At 47.4% G+C, this 19,852-nt stretch overlaps 1 protein-coding gene across 1 annotated transcript in view; it reads left to right on the plus strand.

Moving 5' to 3' along the window:
* The first annotated feature begins 18,266 nt into the window (after positions 1 to 18,266).
* Positions 18,267 to 19,852, plus strand: part of TRPM8 (transient receptor potential cation channel subfamily M member 8) — a 76,016-nt gene continuing 74,430 nt past the window's right edge. The window contains exon 1 of the mRNA XM_064485278.1: positions 18,267 to 18,383. Coding sequence (XP_064341348.1) covers positions 18,267 to 18,383 — 117 coding nt within the window. The remainder of the gene's footprint in view (positions 18,384 to 19,852) is intronic.

Consider the following 19,852-nt stretch of genomic DNA (forward strand, 5'->3'; position numbering starts at 1 on the left):
GATTTTTTGAGTATATATATATATATATATATATACATATAAAATATATTTTTATTGAAGTATAGTCAGTTTACAATGCTGTGTTGATTTCTGGTGTACAGCATAGTGATTCAGTCATACATGAACATACATATATTTGTTTTCCTATTCTTTTTCACCATAAGTTACTACAAGTTATTGACTATAGTTCCCTGTGCTCTACAGCATAAACTTGTTGTTTACCTATTTTATATATATCAGTTTATTTATCCCTTCCCACCCCCTTTCCCTACTAGTAACCATAAATTTGTTTTCTATGTCTGTGAGTCTGTTTCTATTTTGTAAATAAGTTTGTTAGTCTTATTTTTAAAAGATTCCACATATAAGTGATATCAGATGGTATTTTTCTTTCTCTTTCTGGCTTACTTCACTTAGAATGACAATCTCCGGGTCCAACCATGTTGCTGCAAATGGCATTATTTTATTATTTTTAATGGCTGAGTAGTATTCCATTGTATAAATATACCACAACTTCTTTATCCAGTCATCTGTTGATGGACATTTAGGTTGTTTTCATGTCTTGGCTATTGTAAATAGTGCTGCTATGAACATTGGGGTTCAGGTGTCTTTTTGAATTAAGATTCCCTCTGGATATATGCCCAGGAGTGGGATTGCTGGATCATAGGGTAAGTCTATTTTTAGTCTTTTGAGGAACCTCCATACTGTTTTCTGTAATGGCTGCACCAAACTACGTTCCCTCCAGCGGTGTAGGAGGGCTCCCTTTTCTCCACACCTTCTCCAGCATTTATTGTTTGTGGACTTTTTAATAGTGGCCATTATGACTGGTGTGAGCAAACTGCAGATTTTTAAATGCAGTTTCCTGCACAGCTCTTTGAAGTGATCTACTTTAAGTCTCATCCTCTTTCTAATTTCTGTTCATCGACATCATTGACAAGCTTGTCTGATCACGGAGTGTTTATGCTCTGCCGTCAGAGAGCACACTGTCGTGTGTAAGGAGCCTAACCCTCTCAGCAGCACTGCATATTCACTGATCCTTTCCTCTGCGTCATGGCACCTGAGCTGAGAGCTTTACAGGTGGTGTTAGAGGTGAGGGAGGACACTAGGCTCAGAGGGGTCAGGGACCTTGTTCAAGGCTGCCCTGGAGCCAGGACTTTACTCCCGACCTGTCTCCCAGAGGTGGAGTGCTTGATGACTACAGGATTCTGCCTTATTTGGAGAGATTTCCTGTAAAAGCATAAGGCAACTCATCATTGTTTACACCTATGTTGGTGAATATCAAATACTTGATCCCTGAGCCTGAGTTTTTCTCGGTCCTTGTCACTTCAGTATGTCTATCATCTCTATCTCTGTTTCTGTCTCCTTCATCCTCATCCCCATTATCCCCATCTCCATCATCTCCATCTCTTTATCTGTCTCTATCTCCATTTTTATTTCCATCTCTATTTCTGTCTATAACAATGACTACTCATTCTTGTTTCCAGGCCTCACTGTGGGTTCTCATGTGAAAAGCAACATGGCTGAGGTAGGAAAATCACTGGGGAGCTTCACTTAGCTCCTTGTGCCTGGCGTAACTGAGGAAGGCTAGCCATGAGCATGAAGGAGTTTCAAATTCCTACTTCTTACCAAATCACTCAGTAAAACCTGCCTTGATCTCTAAAGAGGCCTAGCCTGAAAAATGCCTGATGCCACTGAATAACCAGAGTTTTTATTTGGAGCCCAGTGCCCACCTCCATCAGTGGCTGCGAGTGTGCAGATCTCCTTCCTCTGCTCGACGGGGACTGAAATGCAGCGAGAGAAGCAAGAGGAGCCCTGCTGGTCTTCCCTCTAAACGTCACGTTTGGGTTTCTAGCAGTGGGAAGTAGCCTCCTCCTGCAGTGGGGCCAGCGGGGTGCCTGTGTGCCCACGCAACTGGTACCTGTGGCTTCTCTCTCACTCAGACCTCGGAGGAAGCCTGGGATCCCGGTCGAGAGGCAGGGCCAGGACCTGCCTGGGACTCCAGCTGCCAGCAGATGGTCAGGGGAGGAGGCAAGTTCACGGAATTTGCAAGTGTAGCCTCCACACGAAGGGCGGACTCTTCGTGTAAGGCCCCAGTGGGCCTTCCCACCCTGGGCCAGAGGCCGTGTCCCTGCAAACAGCTCCAGTGGGGCCAACTCAGTCAGAGGGCGGGGGAGAGTTGGCCTGAGTGCCTGGAGAGAAGGGGACCCCAGCGGACCAGGATGCTGGGAGTTTGGAGAGGGAGCAGGTTGGGGAGATGGACGGGAGCCAGATCAAGGCCCTCGCACACCTGCTGCTGTCTGGGCTCCCCTTCATGGCCGGTGTGTGTCTCCTGTAGAGAGCCTGTGTGCTGGCGGTGGGCAAGACAGCCTGCTTTCAAGAGGGGCCCCTTGGGGGCACAAGTGGCCAAGAAATCTCTCCCATGACCCAGGGGGTATGCCGTATATTTACCGCATGGTGTATCTGCGGGCCGTTTACGACGCTCTCCTGTATATACGGCGTGCATATGTGTGCAGGACACAGAGTGGAGCACACAGCGGCGAGTAAACATGCAGCCAGAGCAGCAGAAGGAACCCAAGCTCTGGGTGAAAAGAGCGTGTGTTGACCTTTTCCTTCCCTTGCAGACAACGAGCCTTGTGGGTGACAATGGGGGTGCCCCATGGAGTGTGAGCATTTCTCTGTGTGGTCGCTCAGCCCCTGCCAGCTGCCCTTGTCCCCAGGGCAGCACTCTCGCCACCACCCAGCAGGCTGTGTTTTTGCCTTGTTCCTGCTGGGTATTTCTTCTGTTGGCCCTTGTTTCTTCAGAGCTGCGGTGTCTGACTCAGCCGACCTTGATAGTCATCAGATTCCTGGTCCAATAGGCCCAGGGTGGAGCCTGGAGCATCAGTTTCTACCTGTGCCCCTGAAAGGCTGATGCAGGTGGTCGTGGGTCATGAAGAGAAACCCGGCAGCGAGCACGTCGGGGTTCGTCTTCTTTTGGGGATGGGGCAGCTGCACAACAGAAAAAACACACGCCCTCTCCCTGCCCCCGTCTGCAGAGTGGGATCCCAGACACGTGAGCGCTGAGTTGGAGGGGACCAAGGAAGTCAGAGGGGGGAAGGACGCTGACGTGGCCGGTGCATCCGTTGTGGCTGCCTTTTTCGGATTCCCCCCAAACCCTGACACAGCCTGAGACACAAGCTTTACGATCCCATATGACTGAGGAGCTGGGACTCAAGGGATTGAGCCGTTAGCAAAGGCTCAGAGTCAGTTTCATTCAGTATTTTTAAAAATTATTTTCCATTGTGGCAACATATACATCATGTAAAATCTGCCATGGTCCCCATTTTGAAGAGTCCAGTTCAGGGGCACTCATTAAGTACAGCCACGCCGTTGCACAATCACCACTACTGTCTGCTTCCAGTCCATGCAATTTTGACATGTTTTCTCACAGCACAGAAAATAAGGAAGCGAAGTTGAGAACCTGGTCTATACATTGAGCTGATGGACTCTGCTTATTGTCTGGGGGCAAAGAGGGCTCTGGAGGAACATGCCGGGCCAACATCATTATTCACCTGTGAAACCTGCTTTGGTGATAAGGATGGACGAAAACATCTCTACTGCAGCACTGAATTTGCTCAGAGAAGCCACCTTCTGGCACTGAAAAATAATGCAACGACTTAGCATTTAAACATTCTTTAAAAAAAAAATCATGTTAATGCCACAGTAAAAGAATTTGGGAATTTTGTTAAGTCTTGGATAAATTGGCAAATCTATAGGTTATATACTTATACCTACACATCCATACTTTATCTATCCTGTACGTTGATATCTACACCTGCACATCTATAGCTCTACCTATACACCTCCGCCTCCATCTCATCTCCGCCTCCACCTCCATCTCTACTTCCATCTCCATCTTTACCTCCATCTCATCTCCATCTCCACCTCCATCTTTGTCTCTATGCCTTCCATTGCATGGCAGCATTTATTTACAGCAAGGATCCATTCACTTAAAACTTTCAGGACTTCCTGAAAACACTTGAAAAGAACTTGTTTAGGCCAGGTGATACCTTATTTGTTGTGGATACAAGTTTGGAATTACAATGAAAATTGGGATAGAACAGAGAACTTGATGGTTTAATACTCAGAAAATGAATGAGAAAAGTTCACACTGGCTTAGTTAGTCTCAGTGTGAGACTAGGACAGGGTTACTTGGCTCCCGGTATTTCCAACAGTTACAGTAAAACCCCATTTGGGCTCTCCTCAGAAGGACACGCTCACTGTGAGTTGCTGAAGATGGAGACCTGCGGGTGGGGGGAGTTGCCAAAGGCACCCCTGGGAATTCTCTGCTCTTCCCCTGGGCATCTGTGGTGGTCCTGGCTGTCCCCAGGGAAAGGTTGACAATTCCTTCAATACCCGACCTGTAGGAGTCTGCTGGGACTAACAAAACCTTAACAAAATGCCACAGACTGAGTGGCTTCAACAGCAGAAGTCTATGTCCGCATGGCCCTGAAGGCTGGAGGCCCAGGATGAAGTCTTCAGGCTTGGTTTCCTCCGAGGCCTGCTTCCTTGGCTCATCTTCTCCTTGTGTCTTCGCAGGGTTTTCCCTCTGTGTATGTCTGTGTCCTAACCTCCTCTTCTAAAAGGACACTGGTCATGTGAGATCGGAGCCCACCTGAATGACCTCATTTTAACTTGATTGACTCTATAGAGATCCTCTATCCAAATACAGTCACATCCTGAGGTTGCAGGAGTCAGGACCTTAACACGTGGATTGGAGGGGGACTCAATTCTGAATGGAGGCTGAACCCAGCTTTCTGGGGGAGGCAGGGAGGCTGAGCTGTGGTGACGGGAAGTGTAGAGTAGGCCCAGTATCCAGGCCTGTCCTGTCCTCTTGATGCTCAGAGAGCCCGGCTTGCCCGAGACCGCACAGGGACTGCGACTGCCTGGAGACAGTCCTCTCCCCCAGTCTCCTCCCTTCCAGCTCCTGATGCATGTGATTCTCACCATGACCATCTGGGACCCACTGGGCCAAACCTGAGTTCCCCAGCCTGGTACTCAAAGCCCTGTCATTCTTTCATTCTTCAGGACCACACATCCCTCCGGTCCTGCCTGATTCTCCCCAACACGGTCCCTCTTCTTCCAGCCTCAAGCCAGCCTCCTTCTTCTTGGGTCCTTCCTCTCTAGGTATATTTTAAACCCAAGATGAAACTGTACATCCTGTTTGTAACCCACACCAGTGACTGGGGAACATGTATTTTGTTCTTTCAGTGTAAACACTGTTCTGAGCCAGCACGTGTAATGACTCTGCAGTGGCTCCCCTGATGTGAGCACCACCCTTCTCCCGTCTCTCTCATCCTCACCTCTCTGCTCATCTCACTTCTGCTCTCAGCTTTTCCTCTGCCAGCCTGGGGTCACTGCTCCGTCGCCATCCACGAGGAGTATTCCTCTAGAGATCAGTATGCATTTTCTACTTTAGTCTCTATGATTTTCTAGCTTTCTGGTTCTTTTTAGTTCATATTTTGGTTTTCAAACTAAATTTTAGGTTCTGTTTTCAAATTCCTTTGTATCTCTGAAAACAGCAGGACGGATGCTGTTTAGACAGCAGGCTAAGGACAGAGAGGACTGGACCCACGGCCTCGTCTGTGTGCGCATGTGCACAGGGGGCGGCAGGGGGCAGGAAGGAAATTGTAGGGGGAAGGGTATGGGAGTTTTCACTCCTAGTAGTCACATTAAGGGTGATTTTGAGACTTCTCTGGTTCTCTCTGTTTCTGGCTAGATCTCTTCTCACATGAGCCCTCATTCATATGCGGCCCCTGATGTTTCCAATTTTCCACAGTCCTTACCCTTCCCGACTGCCTCACACTTGGCCACTCCATTCATTTTCACTACCTGTCTGACTCTTGGAGTATTTGAGTTTGTGACCCTACCTTCGGTTTTCCTTAAAGCCTTTCTTTGTCAAAGGAGTTTTCTCCCTGAATTGAATACGTTCTTTTTAGGAGTTACCATTATAATTAATTATATCTCATCTTTCCCTTTAGACCCTGATCAAATCCCTCTGCCTTTGCAAAACTGCCCCTTGACTCTCATTGTGTCTGACCTCCAGCCTCCTTGCATTTGCTTGACTGTATAATCAAATTTTAAATTATACTATCCTATTTCTACTTGCCTGAAGCATATACTTCATATATGAATACAAGATAGAAATAACAGCCAACACTCAAGGAGCATTAACCATAACAAAACTATTTAAATGATGTCTGTGGTTGATGATTTAAATAAAATGACTGAAAATTACCCACTAACAATGATTACTTTCTCTCTCCTACTGGAGCTTTCACAAAGTATAGCTTAAAGGAGGCAGGGAAATAACTGTAAATTAATAAAGCCAGCCTTGCTGAATTTTCAACCACCCACCCCCAATCCCTGCCTAGCTAGCCCAATGCTGAATGTAAGTTGGTGTGAAGAAAGTTAACAAAATCCACCAAAAAACAATGGTTGTTAAACTTCTATTTAAGAATTTTTTCTTATCTTAATTAAAAGCTTTTAATCTTAATTAATCTTGTCATGACTTTCCCTAATGAGCATTTCCTAGTTCATTTGTGGTTTCTAAAATGTGCCACAAATTGTGGAAATTAAGCTTTAGTAGGTTTAATACTATGATATTATCAGCAAGTGAAGAGTGGGGATTTCATTCTCACTTTAAGAGCATTTAAAAATACTCTGTTCTATGAATATGCAGTCTTTACTCAAATTCAATTGCTAAATTGCTAATGTATGCCTTGGTTTTAGTGTCTTCTTTCAGTGGCTTGAGTTTTTTTGTTCATCCTCTTAAAGGAACCTCAGGGTGGAAGGCGGGGCTGAGAGCTCAGGTTATAAAAACCTCTTGTCCCTGCAGGCAGATCAGAGGAGCAGGATCCTTGGAGTGGAAGCAAATCCTGCCTGATAAACCTCCACTGGTACGTTGTCTGCCTTTGCTTTTCTTCCTCCCATAAAAGTTGCAATTGATAACTTGCAGAATCGATGTGAGTTCAGTCTCTGAGAAGGGTATCGGTTAGTTTTTCTATGAAGATAAGAAACTAAAGGAAAACAACATTTAAAATTTCTCAAAGATCTGTGTGGATAAGCAAAATGCTAGTTCACTGGTGTATTTAGTACTCATTTGGATTTATTGAGAAATACAGAAATCTGTGCTAGATTTTTGAATGATTTAAAATATATTTGTAGTTTTTTTTTTTTTTTTCTTTTCCTGATTGATAGAGTCAGAAATTTACTCAAATAAGCTTTGGTAAAAAAGTCATTGACATCTTGCAGTCTGCAACTGACTTTCTGAACCAATCCTGTGTTCTCAAACATACTGGGAACATAATAAAACAGGTTGTTCTTAAGTAAAGACTATGTTGAAACATAAATTAGCATCAAGAAAGAATTCATTCAAATGGTCACTATTCTTTGATAATAAAAAAGAAAGAGGTATATTTGACTTAATTTTACACACTGTGGTTCCTGTAGTTTTTTTCAGCTTCTGAAACATGTCTGTTGCTTGTGTCACTTAGAAGCAAGAGAGAAATACTGAGGGGTTGGATGAATAATTAAAGGTTTTATTTCTATTTAATTTTGAAGCCATTATCGCTAACGCTGACTTTCTCAACGTGAAGATTTGTGAGCGGCAAGTGAGAGAAGGGCTGTTCCTTCAGTCTATTCTATACGTGCTCGTACACATCGGCTTATTGTGAGCGGCGTTTTAGCTCATCAGTGCCTCAGAGTGTAAAGAACTTCCTTCCAAGGTTATGACTTTGGATTTATAATTCTGCAAAATTTGTTATCATCCATTATTACTTTTTTTTGGTCTTGCCTAAGAATTGATGTGATTCTTGGCACTTGTGAAGACAGCAGCGTCCCAGGCACCATAGGGACCCCCTGCCTTTCCCCTTTCAGACAATATCTCTCCACATCCTCTGAGGCTCAGATTCTACCTGCTGTCTCTCATCGCTGCTCTTTGGTGCAGGGTACGTGGGACTGATGGAATTGAGCCTCGTTGGCTTTTGCCATTTTCCCAGTTTTTACCCATCTATTCAGATCTCAAAAATGTGGCTGACAGAGGCAATTAGAAGAGCAGGGTCATTCCTGAGACAAAACAGACCTCAGTTCTTGTCCAGTGGTGAGTGAGACGTGGAGGCAAAGGTGCACATTAACCCTTGCAGGTCCCTGTCACTCTGGCACACAACGCTGTAGCACTTTTGCCAAAATGAGGATTGAGAATATTTCTCTGGATGGTGTCATTTATATTTGGAGCCTCTGTAAGTGTCACACTCATCATTACAATGAATAATTGATGGAGCAAGGAGTGGAGCTGGCTGGGGTTTGGTACGAGGCCTTTTGGAACATTCTAATCAGAGCATGAACAATTTAGTTCCCCTCTCATTCAGTCTTAATCAGGAGAACTTCTTATTTATTCTTTTTTTTTTTTTTTAAACCATACAGAGATTTAGAACTTGAAAATGACACTTTAGTAATAGGCAGGCTGAAATGAAATTCTAAAAACATGCCAAATGCCATTCTTGGGTTAGGACAATAACATAGATTGATTTCTGTTTTGTTTTTGTTTTGGGCTCACAAAATACAAGAATATTCTGCTGTTAATGGGTGACTTCTAGACTATTTGAAATCTTACATGAGCATCAATAATAAAATAATACCAGATCAGCCTCTCCCCAGCAAACAAAACAAGGTTTCTAATTACTTGTATTTTGATAGTGTGTTAATACAGTAAAAATAACAATATATTCCTTCACAAAGAGGTATTAAAGTAGCACAAAGTAGCTTACATTTTATAGGTTGAACTCTCAGACCAGCCTGCACAGGTTTGAATTCTGGATCCTCTCCTTATCAGCTGTGTGACTTTGGGGAAGTTACCGAACTTCTCTGTGCCTTGGTTTATTCATCTGTTTAAGTGGGAAAATAATAACTCATGTAACTCAAGAGAGGACTGAAAGAGATTGAAAGAGTGTAGCCCAGTGCTTGGCCCTTAACAGGCCTTAGAGAAGGCAAAGCTGTTATGTGTTCCCAGCCTGATGAAGACGTATGTTTCATGTGCTATCAGGACAGATTACATTGCTCATAAATTCAATATTTTTGTATTTTGCTTAATGAGCTTTAAGTGCCTGTCATTCTGAAAACTGTGTATTTATAACCAAGCTTGTCTCATCATTGGACGTAGCAGCATTAATTTGTGCAGTTAGGCGATGAGCCCTGGGCTCTGAGGCCCAGGCACTGGCAGAAACGCAAGTCTAGTTTTGGTAGCCATTCAAACATCATGCACTGGGTTCCCCCAGAGGAGACATCACCTGGAACCATAGTATAATATCGAAACCAGGAAACTGATGCTGGTATAATCCACAGATTCTTATTCTGATTTTATTTGTGTGTGTGTAGTTTCATGCAGTTTTAGCACGCGTAGATTTGTGTAACATCACCACAACCAAGTGATGGGCCTATTCCATCACTAGAAAGATTGCCCACGTCTTTATGGCCTCACCCTTCTCCCCACCCCCACCCCGACCTGCAGGAGCTCTTGGTACACTGGGCTCGGGGTCAGTGCACGTGGGTTTGATCTTGCTTTACGGATGCTGTGAAGCTTGCAGTGGGCCATGTTGGTCTCCTTGCTTTGGCCCCTAGCAATTAGGGTACAATTTCTAGCAACACCCCACAAGCAGGCTTTCCATGTGCCGGATGAGTCCCCCATGTCACCAGTGTCTCTCATTTTATGCTCTGTTCATGTCTTTCTCCATTCCTTTGTATTCAGTAATCTTAGTAAGTCACTTTAAATCTTTAAGCACTGAGATGAAATCCATTTATTATTTAAATTCAGCTCCCCCTTCCCACCCCCTTTCTTGAACTGCTGAAGGTTGTGTGGGTGCGGTTTCCTTCCTCCTCTTTGAATTCCTGAGTGTGTCTTTCTGCTGCACTCACAGCTGAATTGGCTGAGGATACAATCCACAGATTATAATCTTTTCCCTCCAAAAACTGCAAATTTTGCTACATCTTTTAGCTTACAGTCTTGGAGAAGTTTGATGCTAGCCAGATTTCTGCTCTTCTGTAATTTACTTTATTTTTCCTGCTATGTTGTTTATACAGTTTTAGGTTTATTCTTATCCTTAAATGATTTCACTAGGTACCTCTAAGCCTATCAATTTTGCCTGGTATGAGACTCTGGGATTTTTTTTTTTTTCCAAAAGACTCAATTCTTTCCTTAGCCCAGGGAAGAGGATTTGTCCTGCTGGCTTTTGACTGTTACATCTCCTGTGCAGAAACTTTTCTTCTTCTGAAAGAACTGACACGTCTCCTACATGACACATCTCTGTGCATGTTTCCCGTGGCTCCACAGCAAGGAATGGAGCTGCCTGAGGTGACAGCTGATGGGCAGAGCCTTGTGGCTTATTCTACCTGCACCGTCCCTACCCAGATGCTGCTTGCATCAGGGGTCCCTGTGCAGGACGCCGTGGGCTGGCATCCACTGAGCATCTGAGCACATCCTCTCGTGTGACATTGCGTCACATGCTGATGCCAGTCCTTGCTACTGCTGAGTAGGGTACCAGCTCTGCAGAAATAAGGACAGGAGTCAATTCTGGAAGGAACTTCACGGATGGCCACGAGATCTCTTTTCTGGGCTTCCGCCCTCCTCCTTCCCTTGCCACAACTGCCTTCCTTAGGCATTGCTGACCTGGGGAGGGAACACACCCCCTGGGGTGCTGTCCATTCCCTGGGGGAGGCTGTAATCAGAAAACAATAAGAAAACAACAACAACAAGATTTCCAGGGCTGAAAGAAACAAACCCCCAAACTCCACCAAACTTGAGTTTGCACATTAAACAGAGCACGTGATCAGTGCAAACATTTCACACGAATATCTGGTCACAGTCAATAAAACATGAGAATTTAAGGAAAAGGGGGGAAAAGCATATAAGTGTTGGGCAGAAAGAATAAAAGTGAGGCTGCTTTCAGGGCTTTCCTTTATAAGATCACAAATCTAGTAAGAACAGAGCTGTTTCTATGGTGTTAGTGGGTAAAAGTGTTGGTCAAATTATCCACCGGTGAATACAGTAAAAAGGCATTTACACTGTAAAAAAATCAATAACCAGTAACCTCAATAAAGAGTCAGGAGACCAGAAGGGGGCGGTCTCGCGCCCTGTGATGACAGCAGAGCCCAACGGGAAGACTGACTCCTCTTCTTTCCTGGCAAGGACTCACTAACCAAGAGCCAGGGACTCTCTGTTTACTGCCACCCTCCCCACGTCCTTTTCCCTTCATAAAAGCAGTCTCCTCCTCTTGCTGCGCAGGAACTTGCCTGTGGTTCACCCAGAAATGCACTTCTCTGCTGATCTCGAATAAACCCATCTTTGCTGGAGAAACATCTGGCAGTCTACTTGTTTCAGGTTAACAATATGGATGAAAAGCTCCTAACACACCCCTCTTGTGCATCATTCCACTAAAATCATTCCCTGGGAACATCTCCTGATGCTGACAGATGAGTCCAAGGCGGACAAGTCGGGTGTGAAAGGACTCACACTGGGCATGGACACCAGTGATGCATGGAGGACACAGTCTAAATGAGTGTTGAAAATACAGAATAAAAATTAATATGAATAGAAGTATTATTCTCCAAGGTGAAAATATGGATCCAAAAAGAATAGTTCATTAATATCAACGTGGGTCAAAACCCCCGATTGGATGGGCCACTGGACTGAAGATGAGAAGCTGGGGAACCAGTGCTCAGAGACTGGGCAGAAGCAGTCAGCAGATTTCTAAAAAAAACCAGACTTTTACCAACACCAGCTTAGCGTACGGTGGGGTGCCCTTAGAAAGGAGGATCGTTGTGGGTTCTGTCCCTCAACCATTTCCTAGTTTGTCTGATTACTTCCTCCGTATTTCTGCTAAATCAGATGACTTAAGAGTCCTGATTTGAATTTTACATTTATGGGACCCAAATAAAATAAAATCGAGGAGTCATATGGCCAGGCTTGGCACGATGCTATATTCAAAAGATACTCAGGTCCAATAAAGAAAGAGCAATGGAAATAAATGCGGGTTAAAGGGTGTGGTGGGAGGTGGGCTTCTAGGTTGGGACCCCCACCTCCTGAGCATTCATGCCATTGTGTGGTCCCCTCCTCTTGAAGGTGAGCGGGACCTACTGACTTGCTTCTAACCAACAGAATGTGCCAATGATGATACAGGATGTCACCTGCATGAGTAGGTGACAAAGGCCTGTGGCTTTGCCTGGCTAGCAGACCCCCTCTACTGCCCTGTGGGCACGCACGCTTTGATAAAGATGTTGCCATGTCGGAGAGACCCAGGTGGCCAGAACCTCCGGCCAGCAGCCAGTGAGGTGCTAAGTCCTCTAAACCAGCAGCCCTCAAGGAACAGAATCCCGCCAACAACCACATGAGCTTGGAAGCCTGTCCTCTCCCTCCAGGCTTGAGACGAGATCCCAGCCCCTGCTGGCACCTTGAGGGCAGCCTCGAGCAGGGGCTCCAGCTCCACTGAGCCCAGGTTCCTGACCACAGAAGCTGCAAGATCGTAAGTGTGTTCTGTTGTAAGTAGTCACATTTTGGGACAGCAATAGACAACTGATACGGATGGATGGACTTGGAAAAATGTCCAAAAGATGCGGTCCACTCATCTTCCCAAAGCCGTAAACTCGCCATGGCAGCCACTTTCCCCGTCAAGTCTGCAGTCTCACCTCTCCTTCCCCACTCACCTAGCTCTCCTGCTCATACTCCCTGTCCCTACATTCCACATGTGTCCCCCGCGACGTCTCTGCATCTTCGTAAGCCTGTTTAGCTCCCCTAGGCTACTCCCAAGTTTTCATCCCACACGGGTCCCAGGAGCTGAGCAGATAAAACCAAGTTTCCTGGTGAGCGAGGGAGGGGAGCGGTCAGGATGCTTGTGCCTTCCTGTCCCAGATTCTTCCTGCCACACAGCTTTTCCTCCTGCTCTTTACTTGCTCTGTTTGGGAAGCCCTGCTACTAGTAATAGGAGAATTGATAAAAGCACCAATGTTTACATTGTTCAAGCGTCTGCCAAGCCTGCTGTAGGCACCTCGTCTTTAATCCTGACAGCAAATCTATGGCGGGGTGGGGAGACACGTTTTTAGAGATCAAGGAACTGAGACCCAAAGGGGATAAGTAAGTTGCTAGTCAGTGGTGGAGCCCAGCCCCACGCTTGGATATTCCTGGCTCCCAAACTCAGGCTTCTGTGCTGTTTTCTGTGTCTCCAAGTTTGATTTGATTTGATTAATAATAGATGTCTCTTTGAGTGGTTATTTGAATTCCCCTTGACATCGAAGTTTTCATTATTGAAGGAAAGTATATATTTTTGCCGGAACTTTTGGATCTCTGGCCTGCGCTGTGATACCATGCTTTCCCGATGCACTGGGCAGCCCCACGATTTCTCCGAAGTAGAGTGACCGAATGAACGATGTGTGTGAGCTACGCGAAATCCTCCTCCTCGGACAGCGTATGACATTCTGGGGCAGGCGTGGTGTCACCCTACTGGAGTACTCCTACTTGGGGAGGTCCCCTCGGTGGGGCTTGTCCACATCCAGGGCTATCATTTTCTTGACTTCATCTTCCCACTCCTCAGTGAGAGTTCCATGGATTCAGAGAAATGCACTCTGGGTTAAAGGGAAAGCAAGAAGACGGTCTAGACTTGAAACTCCTGCTTTTCAGCATTATACTCTCCTGCCCTCTAAATGGGTGGAAAGTCAGTGCTTCTTTCTAACAAATGATTAAAAAATTTTTTTTTTTTTGGTGGGGAGGTGGTTAGGTTTATTTATTTATTTTTTAGCAGAGGTGCTGGGGATTGAACCCAGGACCTTGTGCACGCTAAGCATGCTCTCTGTCACTGAGCCATACCCTCCCCCACCCAAGTTAGTGCCTCACTGATGTGAGAACTAAAGACCACATTTCTGATCCAGAGAAAGAAGTAGTACCCGAGAGGCAGCGTCGGTGAGGCTTCAGGACCGTCAGAGTTCTACAGAATGGTCAGATCGTGGTATATTATGTCATGCTGGAGTCCTGGAGTGACGCCATCACGGATTCCAAGTTGCATGTGAAATTCTAACCCCTAACTGTTGGGTTACTGGGAATAAGTCTATCACCTTGAATTTTTGGAGCTTGGCAAACCATCACTTCCATTCAAGAGACTGAAGCTGCCGACGTCCCCCGGCTGCTGTGCAGGGAGGCGGCCGGGAGCAGATATGCAGCAAAGCTCCGGAGCAGATGCGCCCAGCTGCTCTTCAGGGGAACCTGCTAGGACCATGGGGATGGAAATCCGATGAAGCAGCACTGTTGCCACTGATGTGGAGAGGGGTCCTGAGCCCCTCACAGCAGCAAAGCCCTCAGCCCTGCTGCGGAAACCACCACTCTAGACTTGGCTTCAAAATAACTCCCCTAGGGTTTCAGAGCCCCCAGAACTCATGCAGTGTCCCCAGCCAGCCTCTGTTCTGGGGGGCACTGGCATTTCTTCTCTGGAGCACAAGGGAGATAGCCCAGATAAGACCAAGGGGTCTGGGACTGGTAGGGAGTCAGTTTCATGTCTGGGAATGATTTCAAAGAATATGCTGTGAAAGAAAAAAACAAAATTTTCATCAGTATTTATTATATTACTGTTGACTATCTTCTCCTTTTATCTTCAGCTTGTCATTTATACACAGTCGATCATTTTAGTGCCGATGGCTTCACGGCCCCCGCCTGCCACACAAAGTCCTCCTCCATGCTCTGTTATTATTATAATGATTACATTACTGTATTTGCCCTGTACTTTGGTCTCTCCCTCCCTGCTCGTTTTCTTCCCCCAAGACTTGAACATGATCCCACTTCTTGGGAGGAAACAAGTCAGCCACCAACCCCCCTCCCCTCGAGCTCCACCCTCCCTGCCCCGTGCACCCCTCACGTGCTCCTGCGGAGGGAAAGGTCCGCACTGGCTGTCCTCAGTCTCTCACCTCCACTTGCTGAAACTGTCATCACGCAGGTCTCTGGTTATTTTTGCCTTGTCCAGCTGCTAGACACTTTTCCTGTTTATTGAATACATTTTTCCAGATTACATAAGCAATAGATTTAATTCTGGCAAATATGAAAAGTGAAAGAATAAAATTAAAATCACCCCACATATAGCAATGGTTAACAGCTGGATGTATTTACTTCCCGGTGCCTTATACACATTATCCGTAACGTGTTTACATCTCCTACTTTGATAGCTGCCTTTCCTGAAGGTGCGTCACATGTCAGCCACCGAGGCAGTTTCAGAGGGAAGCTGAGAGGGCAAAAGAGTCACTCAAAGTCACGGGGTGAGGGGTTGAACCCAAGCTGACCATCTCTAAAGCCAGAGCTGCTGACCACCGTGAGTTCTTGCCTTCTGCTTTTTTTCCTGCTCACAATAAATCATGATAATTTTCCGTGTCATTAAAATATACCCCCTTCATGGTAGCATCCTCTTACTGCTTCGGGTGCAACATTCTCCCGCTGATGGAAATTTGGGTCGCTTCTGATTTCTCCTGTAAAATGAGTATCTTTTGAGTAAACCTTTTAGTATGCTTCTGATGATTTCTTTTATGTAGAATTCTCCAAAACCAATTCATTGGGTCAACAATGATAATATTTAAATATCTTGTTACATGATTGTCACATTGCTTTGCAGGCAGGACAGTCACACGAGAGCCTGTCCCAGTACACGCTTCCCAGCATCAAACGCTGTCCTCAGAAAATATGTCCCCTGAGTGTTTCATCATTGCTGGACTTCCCTGGCTTTCGTGTTAGGAAGGTGTGGTGTGTGTTCGTGTTTATTAGTGGTAGGAAGGCGTGGTGTGTGTTCGTGTTGATTAGTGGTTTGGGCTCCCTTGTTTGGAAGATTCTGGCTCGTTTACCCATTTTTCTGCTGGATTTTGTATTGTTCGACCCGGCGCTGGGATTTATTACTTTTCCTTAGAGTGTGATGTGTCGACTGGTTTCTCCCTGGTGTGACTGTCACTTCTTCCTCCTCCTGGTTGTCACCCTACTTTTCCAGTTCACCCCCTATAGGCGTGGGCCACCCTCTTTCCCAAGGTTCCCTGGGGGGTGTCCCCCATGGCCCCCCTCCTCTCCTCTCCAGACTGGCCTGGAAGCCTTCAGTCCTGGGCATGATGGCCCTTCTCCCAAAGCCCCTTCCACACCCAAGCCTCAACTCCTGAATGCGTTTAGGAGGTTGGGAGACGCTACACCTGGAATAGTTGTCATGGCGGGCGCTGTGAAGGGCGCCTGGCCTCGTAATTAGTCAAGTTGAATATAAAGTGGCCTCAGAAAACCAGTTGGAAACTAACACCGAATAAAGGCGTTTGAAATGTCAGAATCGGGCAACTTCCTGCACTCCTTACACGCGCTCCTATTTCTTGTTTGACTGAAATATGATTTAAAAGCCCGAATACACTTTTCCCTTGCAATGAAATAAGCAGTTTTTTTTTCACTGTGAGCACGTAAAATCATTTCCTGGCCGTTGGAGCCCTACTTAGAAGCAATTTGCTGCAGGGGGATCATAGTAAATACCTTGCAGGATTGATTTGCGGTTTTACAATAATGTATGTAAAGTACCAATTAATACTCTGAGCCTCTCTGTGAGATGCCTGGGGAGAGAAGTAAAAGAAGAGCTGCTCGTTTTAAACAGCCTGGCCCCAGGGTTCCGTGAGCTGTGAGAGGCATCCTGTCTGCGGTGTGGGAGGGTTTTGAGGCCCGGACAGGCGATCCGATCCGGACGCGGAGGAGCAGGAGCGGGGCGGAGGGATGGGGAGCTGTGTGGCTGGGCCGTGGGTCTCAGGCCTTCCCACGTGCAAGGGGCGTGGAAGGCAGGGCGGGGGCCAGTAATGCGCAAACCGAAGGAGGATTCGGAGGATGGGAGGGAGTGTGAGGCAATCACTTAAATTATTCACTCAGTCAATACTGGTACATTTCTGCTCCGTGCACTGTGCCAGGCTCAGGGAATACAGTGCTAAACAGAGAGATCTGGTTTTTGACTTAAGCAGATGGACGAGGCCAAACAGATCATGAAACAAGTCAGGGTGCTCACAGCTTGGTGGGGAATAGAAGGTCCAGAACAGGTCACCTGCGCCAGCCTGGGCACCACTGGGCACCTCACTGAAGAAAGGGTGTGGAAGCCGAGGTCGGGAGGATGAGCAGGAGGTGACCCAGACGGGGAAGGTTTGGGGAAGAGGGTTCCAGACCGAGAGTGGGGCCCAGATGGGAAAGGCGTGGCCCAGTGAGGAGCCTGGTCCTGAAGGAGAGGGAGGTGGGTGCTGTCAGGCTGGGGAGGCGAGCGGGGCCCCAACTGTGGGCCAGGGGAGGGGCTGGAGAGGGCGAAGGGGGTGGGGTTGCCACTTGGAGGTGGTGATGACGGAGGCGAGGATGGGGGGGAGGTCACAGGCAGCTGCGGGAGCTCCGTCCCAGGAAGAGACACAGGGACACGGATGTCGTGTCTGCTGTGTCTGCTGAACAGCACGGGGATGTGGAGGCTCTCCCGGTGGGGAAGGGTCTGAGATGGTGTCTGGGAGACGGAGAGGCACGGAGAGCGCCTGCTGCTCGGAGGGGCGGGTCTGAGCATGGAAGAACGGGTCGAGGGCAGCCTGGGACGAGTCTCCATGGCGCCTGAGGCTTCCCTGACGCCGGGGCTAACGGCCTGCTCCCCAGCCTGGGAGGAAACCGCCGGGTGTCCCTGGGACCCATGTGCTGCCTCCAAGTCTCAGGGTCACCCAGGGCACACTGGCCCTCAGGCCCTGCTGGCACTGCCGGTCAGGGTCCTTCTCCCACCTCACTTGACTGGGTCAGGGCAAGCCTCCTCGCCGTGGCCGCCGCCACCAGCCACGTCCTCCAGCGGATGCAAGCCCCAGTTCTGTAAGTTCCTTTCACTCCAAACCCGCTAACTTGGAAGGGGCTCTCTCGCACCCCGATGCGTGGTGGTCTGTGATGCGTGATTCCACCTGGCAGAGGAGGGGGACACCCAGGGAGTCTCTGCCCAGGCGTGAGGGGACAGGGAAGGTGTGCAGAAGAACTGGACTCAAGCTGAGTCCCGGAGGACCAGGAGGAAAGAAGCAAGAAGAGCAGAGGCAGGGGTACCATTGGCTGGTGGGGGCGGGCGGGTAGGGGGCACCGCAGACGCTGAGAGGAGAGGCAGGAGGGGAGGGCATCTTGGTAAAGCTTGCAACTGCGCGCCCTTGCGCTGTTTGTGATCCAGACTTACCCACCCCCCCTTTTCTCCACAGGAGAACAGATGTCCCTCCAGGGCACCCGGCTCAGCATGAGGAGCAGAAGGAACGGCACGCTGGGCAGCACCCGGACCCTGTACTCCAGTGCGTCTCGGAGCACAGACATATCCTACAGCGAGAGCGTGAGTCGAGGGCGGTCCCCACCAACGCCCTTGCTACGTCAGAAAGCATCACTTTGCAGTTAGGATGATTTGGGGACCAATACTCCTTCTTTAAAAAGATCATATCTCATTGTACAGTATTTTTTTTCTGTGGATTATTTTTGTCAAATGTAGAGGCATTTTCCCTTCTGTGTCCTTTTCCAACCATTCCTAATTTAAAGATTGTGACTGTTGCCTTAGGTTGTTAAAGAATGCACTCGTTCGCTGACTTTATGAAATCTTCAATCCCACACTTTTAATATTCATATTTAACGCTTGATGTTCTTGCTTCCAGCCCTGTGGGTTCACCTTGGAAACGCTCCTTGAATCCCAGTCCTTTTCTTCACCCTTGTGGCCGGAGGCTCCTTCTGGGTCTTCATTTGTTCTTGTCATGGCTTCAAATTAATCTCCTTGGCACCTGTCCCTCCTCATTCCAAGCCTGTGTCCGTGCTGCTTTCAGGATGTAGAGACCCTACTGGGGGTGAGGGTGCTGGCAGAAGATCCCCCTCTTTGTGCTGCCCCTCCCACCCCTGTCCTCCCCGCACCTTGAGGAGTCCCAGCAGGCTTTCTGCTCACTCGCAGGTCCTAGTGAATACTCTTGTTTGTCAGGAAACAAAGACAATGTGCCAGTCTGACACCAGGGCTCCCCTTGACTAGAGTGTTAAAAATCAGGGTAGTGGCTAGCTTCGGAAAAAGGAAGGAGGAGGGGCTGGGAGGGGCCTTCTGGGGTGCTGGCCATGTCAGTGTTTTGATCTCAGGGGCCGCTCCTGAACTTGCCACGCCCAACACCCAGTGCCTTCCTAGCTTTTCCACCTGCTGTGACCTTGGCCCTGGCCCCTGAGAATTACACAGTGGGTAAAGGATGCTGGTGGGCTCTCCAACGCCCCCCTCCTCCAGCCTCCACAGTGAGAGAGCTCTGGGGGTTGGGCAGAAAACGCCTTTCCAGATCACACTTGGATGCAGGCATTGGTGCCTCTGGGAGGCAAAGGCCGACTCTCTTGCTCTGCTCCTTCGAGACTTCTGGATGGATTTCCTGCTTCGCTCAGTGATGGACTTTGGGTAGAACTTCTGAGACCACCAAGTACATCCCAGTTCTGGGGGGTCCTGTTTGCCCCTAAGAACATATGCCTCTGCAAAGTGCATTTTAAGAAGGAACTTTTAGCAACAAGGCAGTTTTTCTCACCAACCCTCTTCCACGATCATTGATTTCACAAGTTTATACATCTGTTGAGTTTTCATCATCTTTGTTAAGTGGACGTAAAATTAGTGAAGTGCATAGAAAATGTTATGAGGAAGAAAGGGCGTCACAGGTTTTCAAAATTTTTGCATTTAGATGAGTGTAGAAGTTACGTTTGCTTTCCACATTTTTATTGTAAGTAGAAAAGAATGTACAAATGTAAATTCCCAGCTTAAGGAGGAATCGTAAAATGAACACTTTATTCCCCCAAGAT

This window comes from Camelus dromedarius, chromosome 4, assembly GCF_036321535.1.
Source record: "Camelus dromedarius isolate mCamDro1 chromosome 4, mCamDro1.pat, whole genome shotgun sequence".
NCBI classification, from domain to species: Eukaryota; Metazoa; Chordata; class Mammalia; order Artiodactyla; family Camelidae; genus Camelus; species Camelus dromedarius.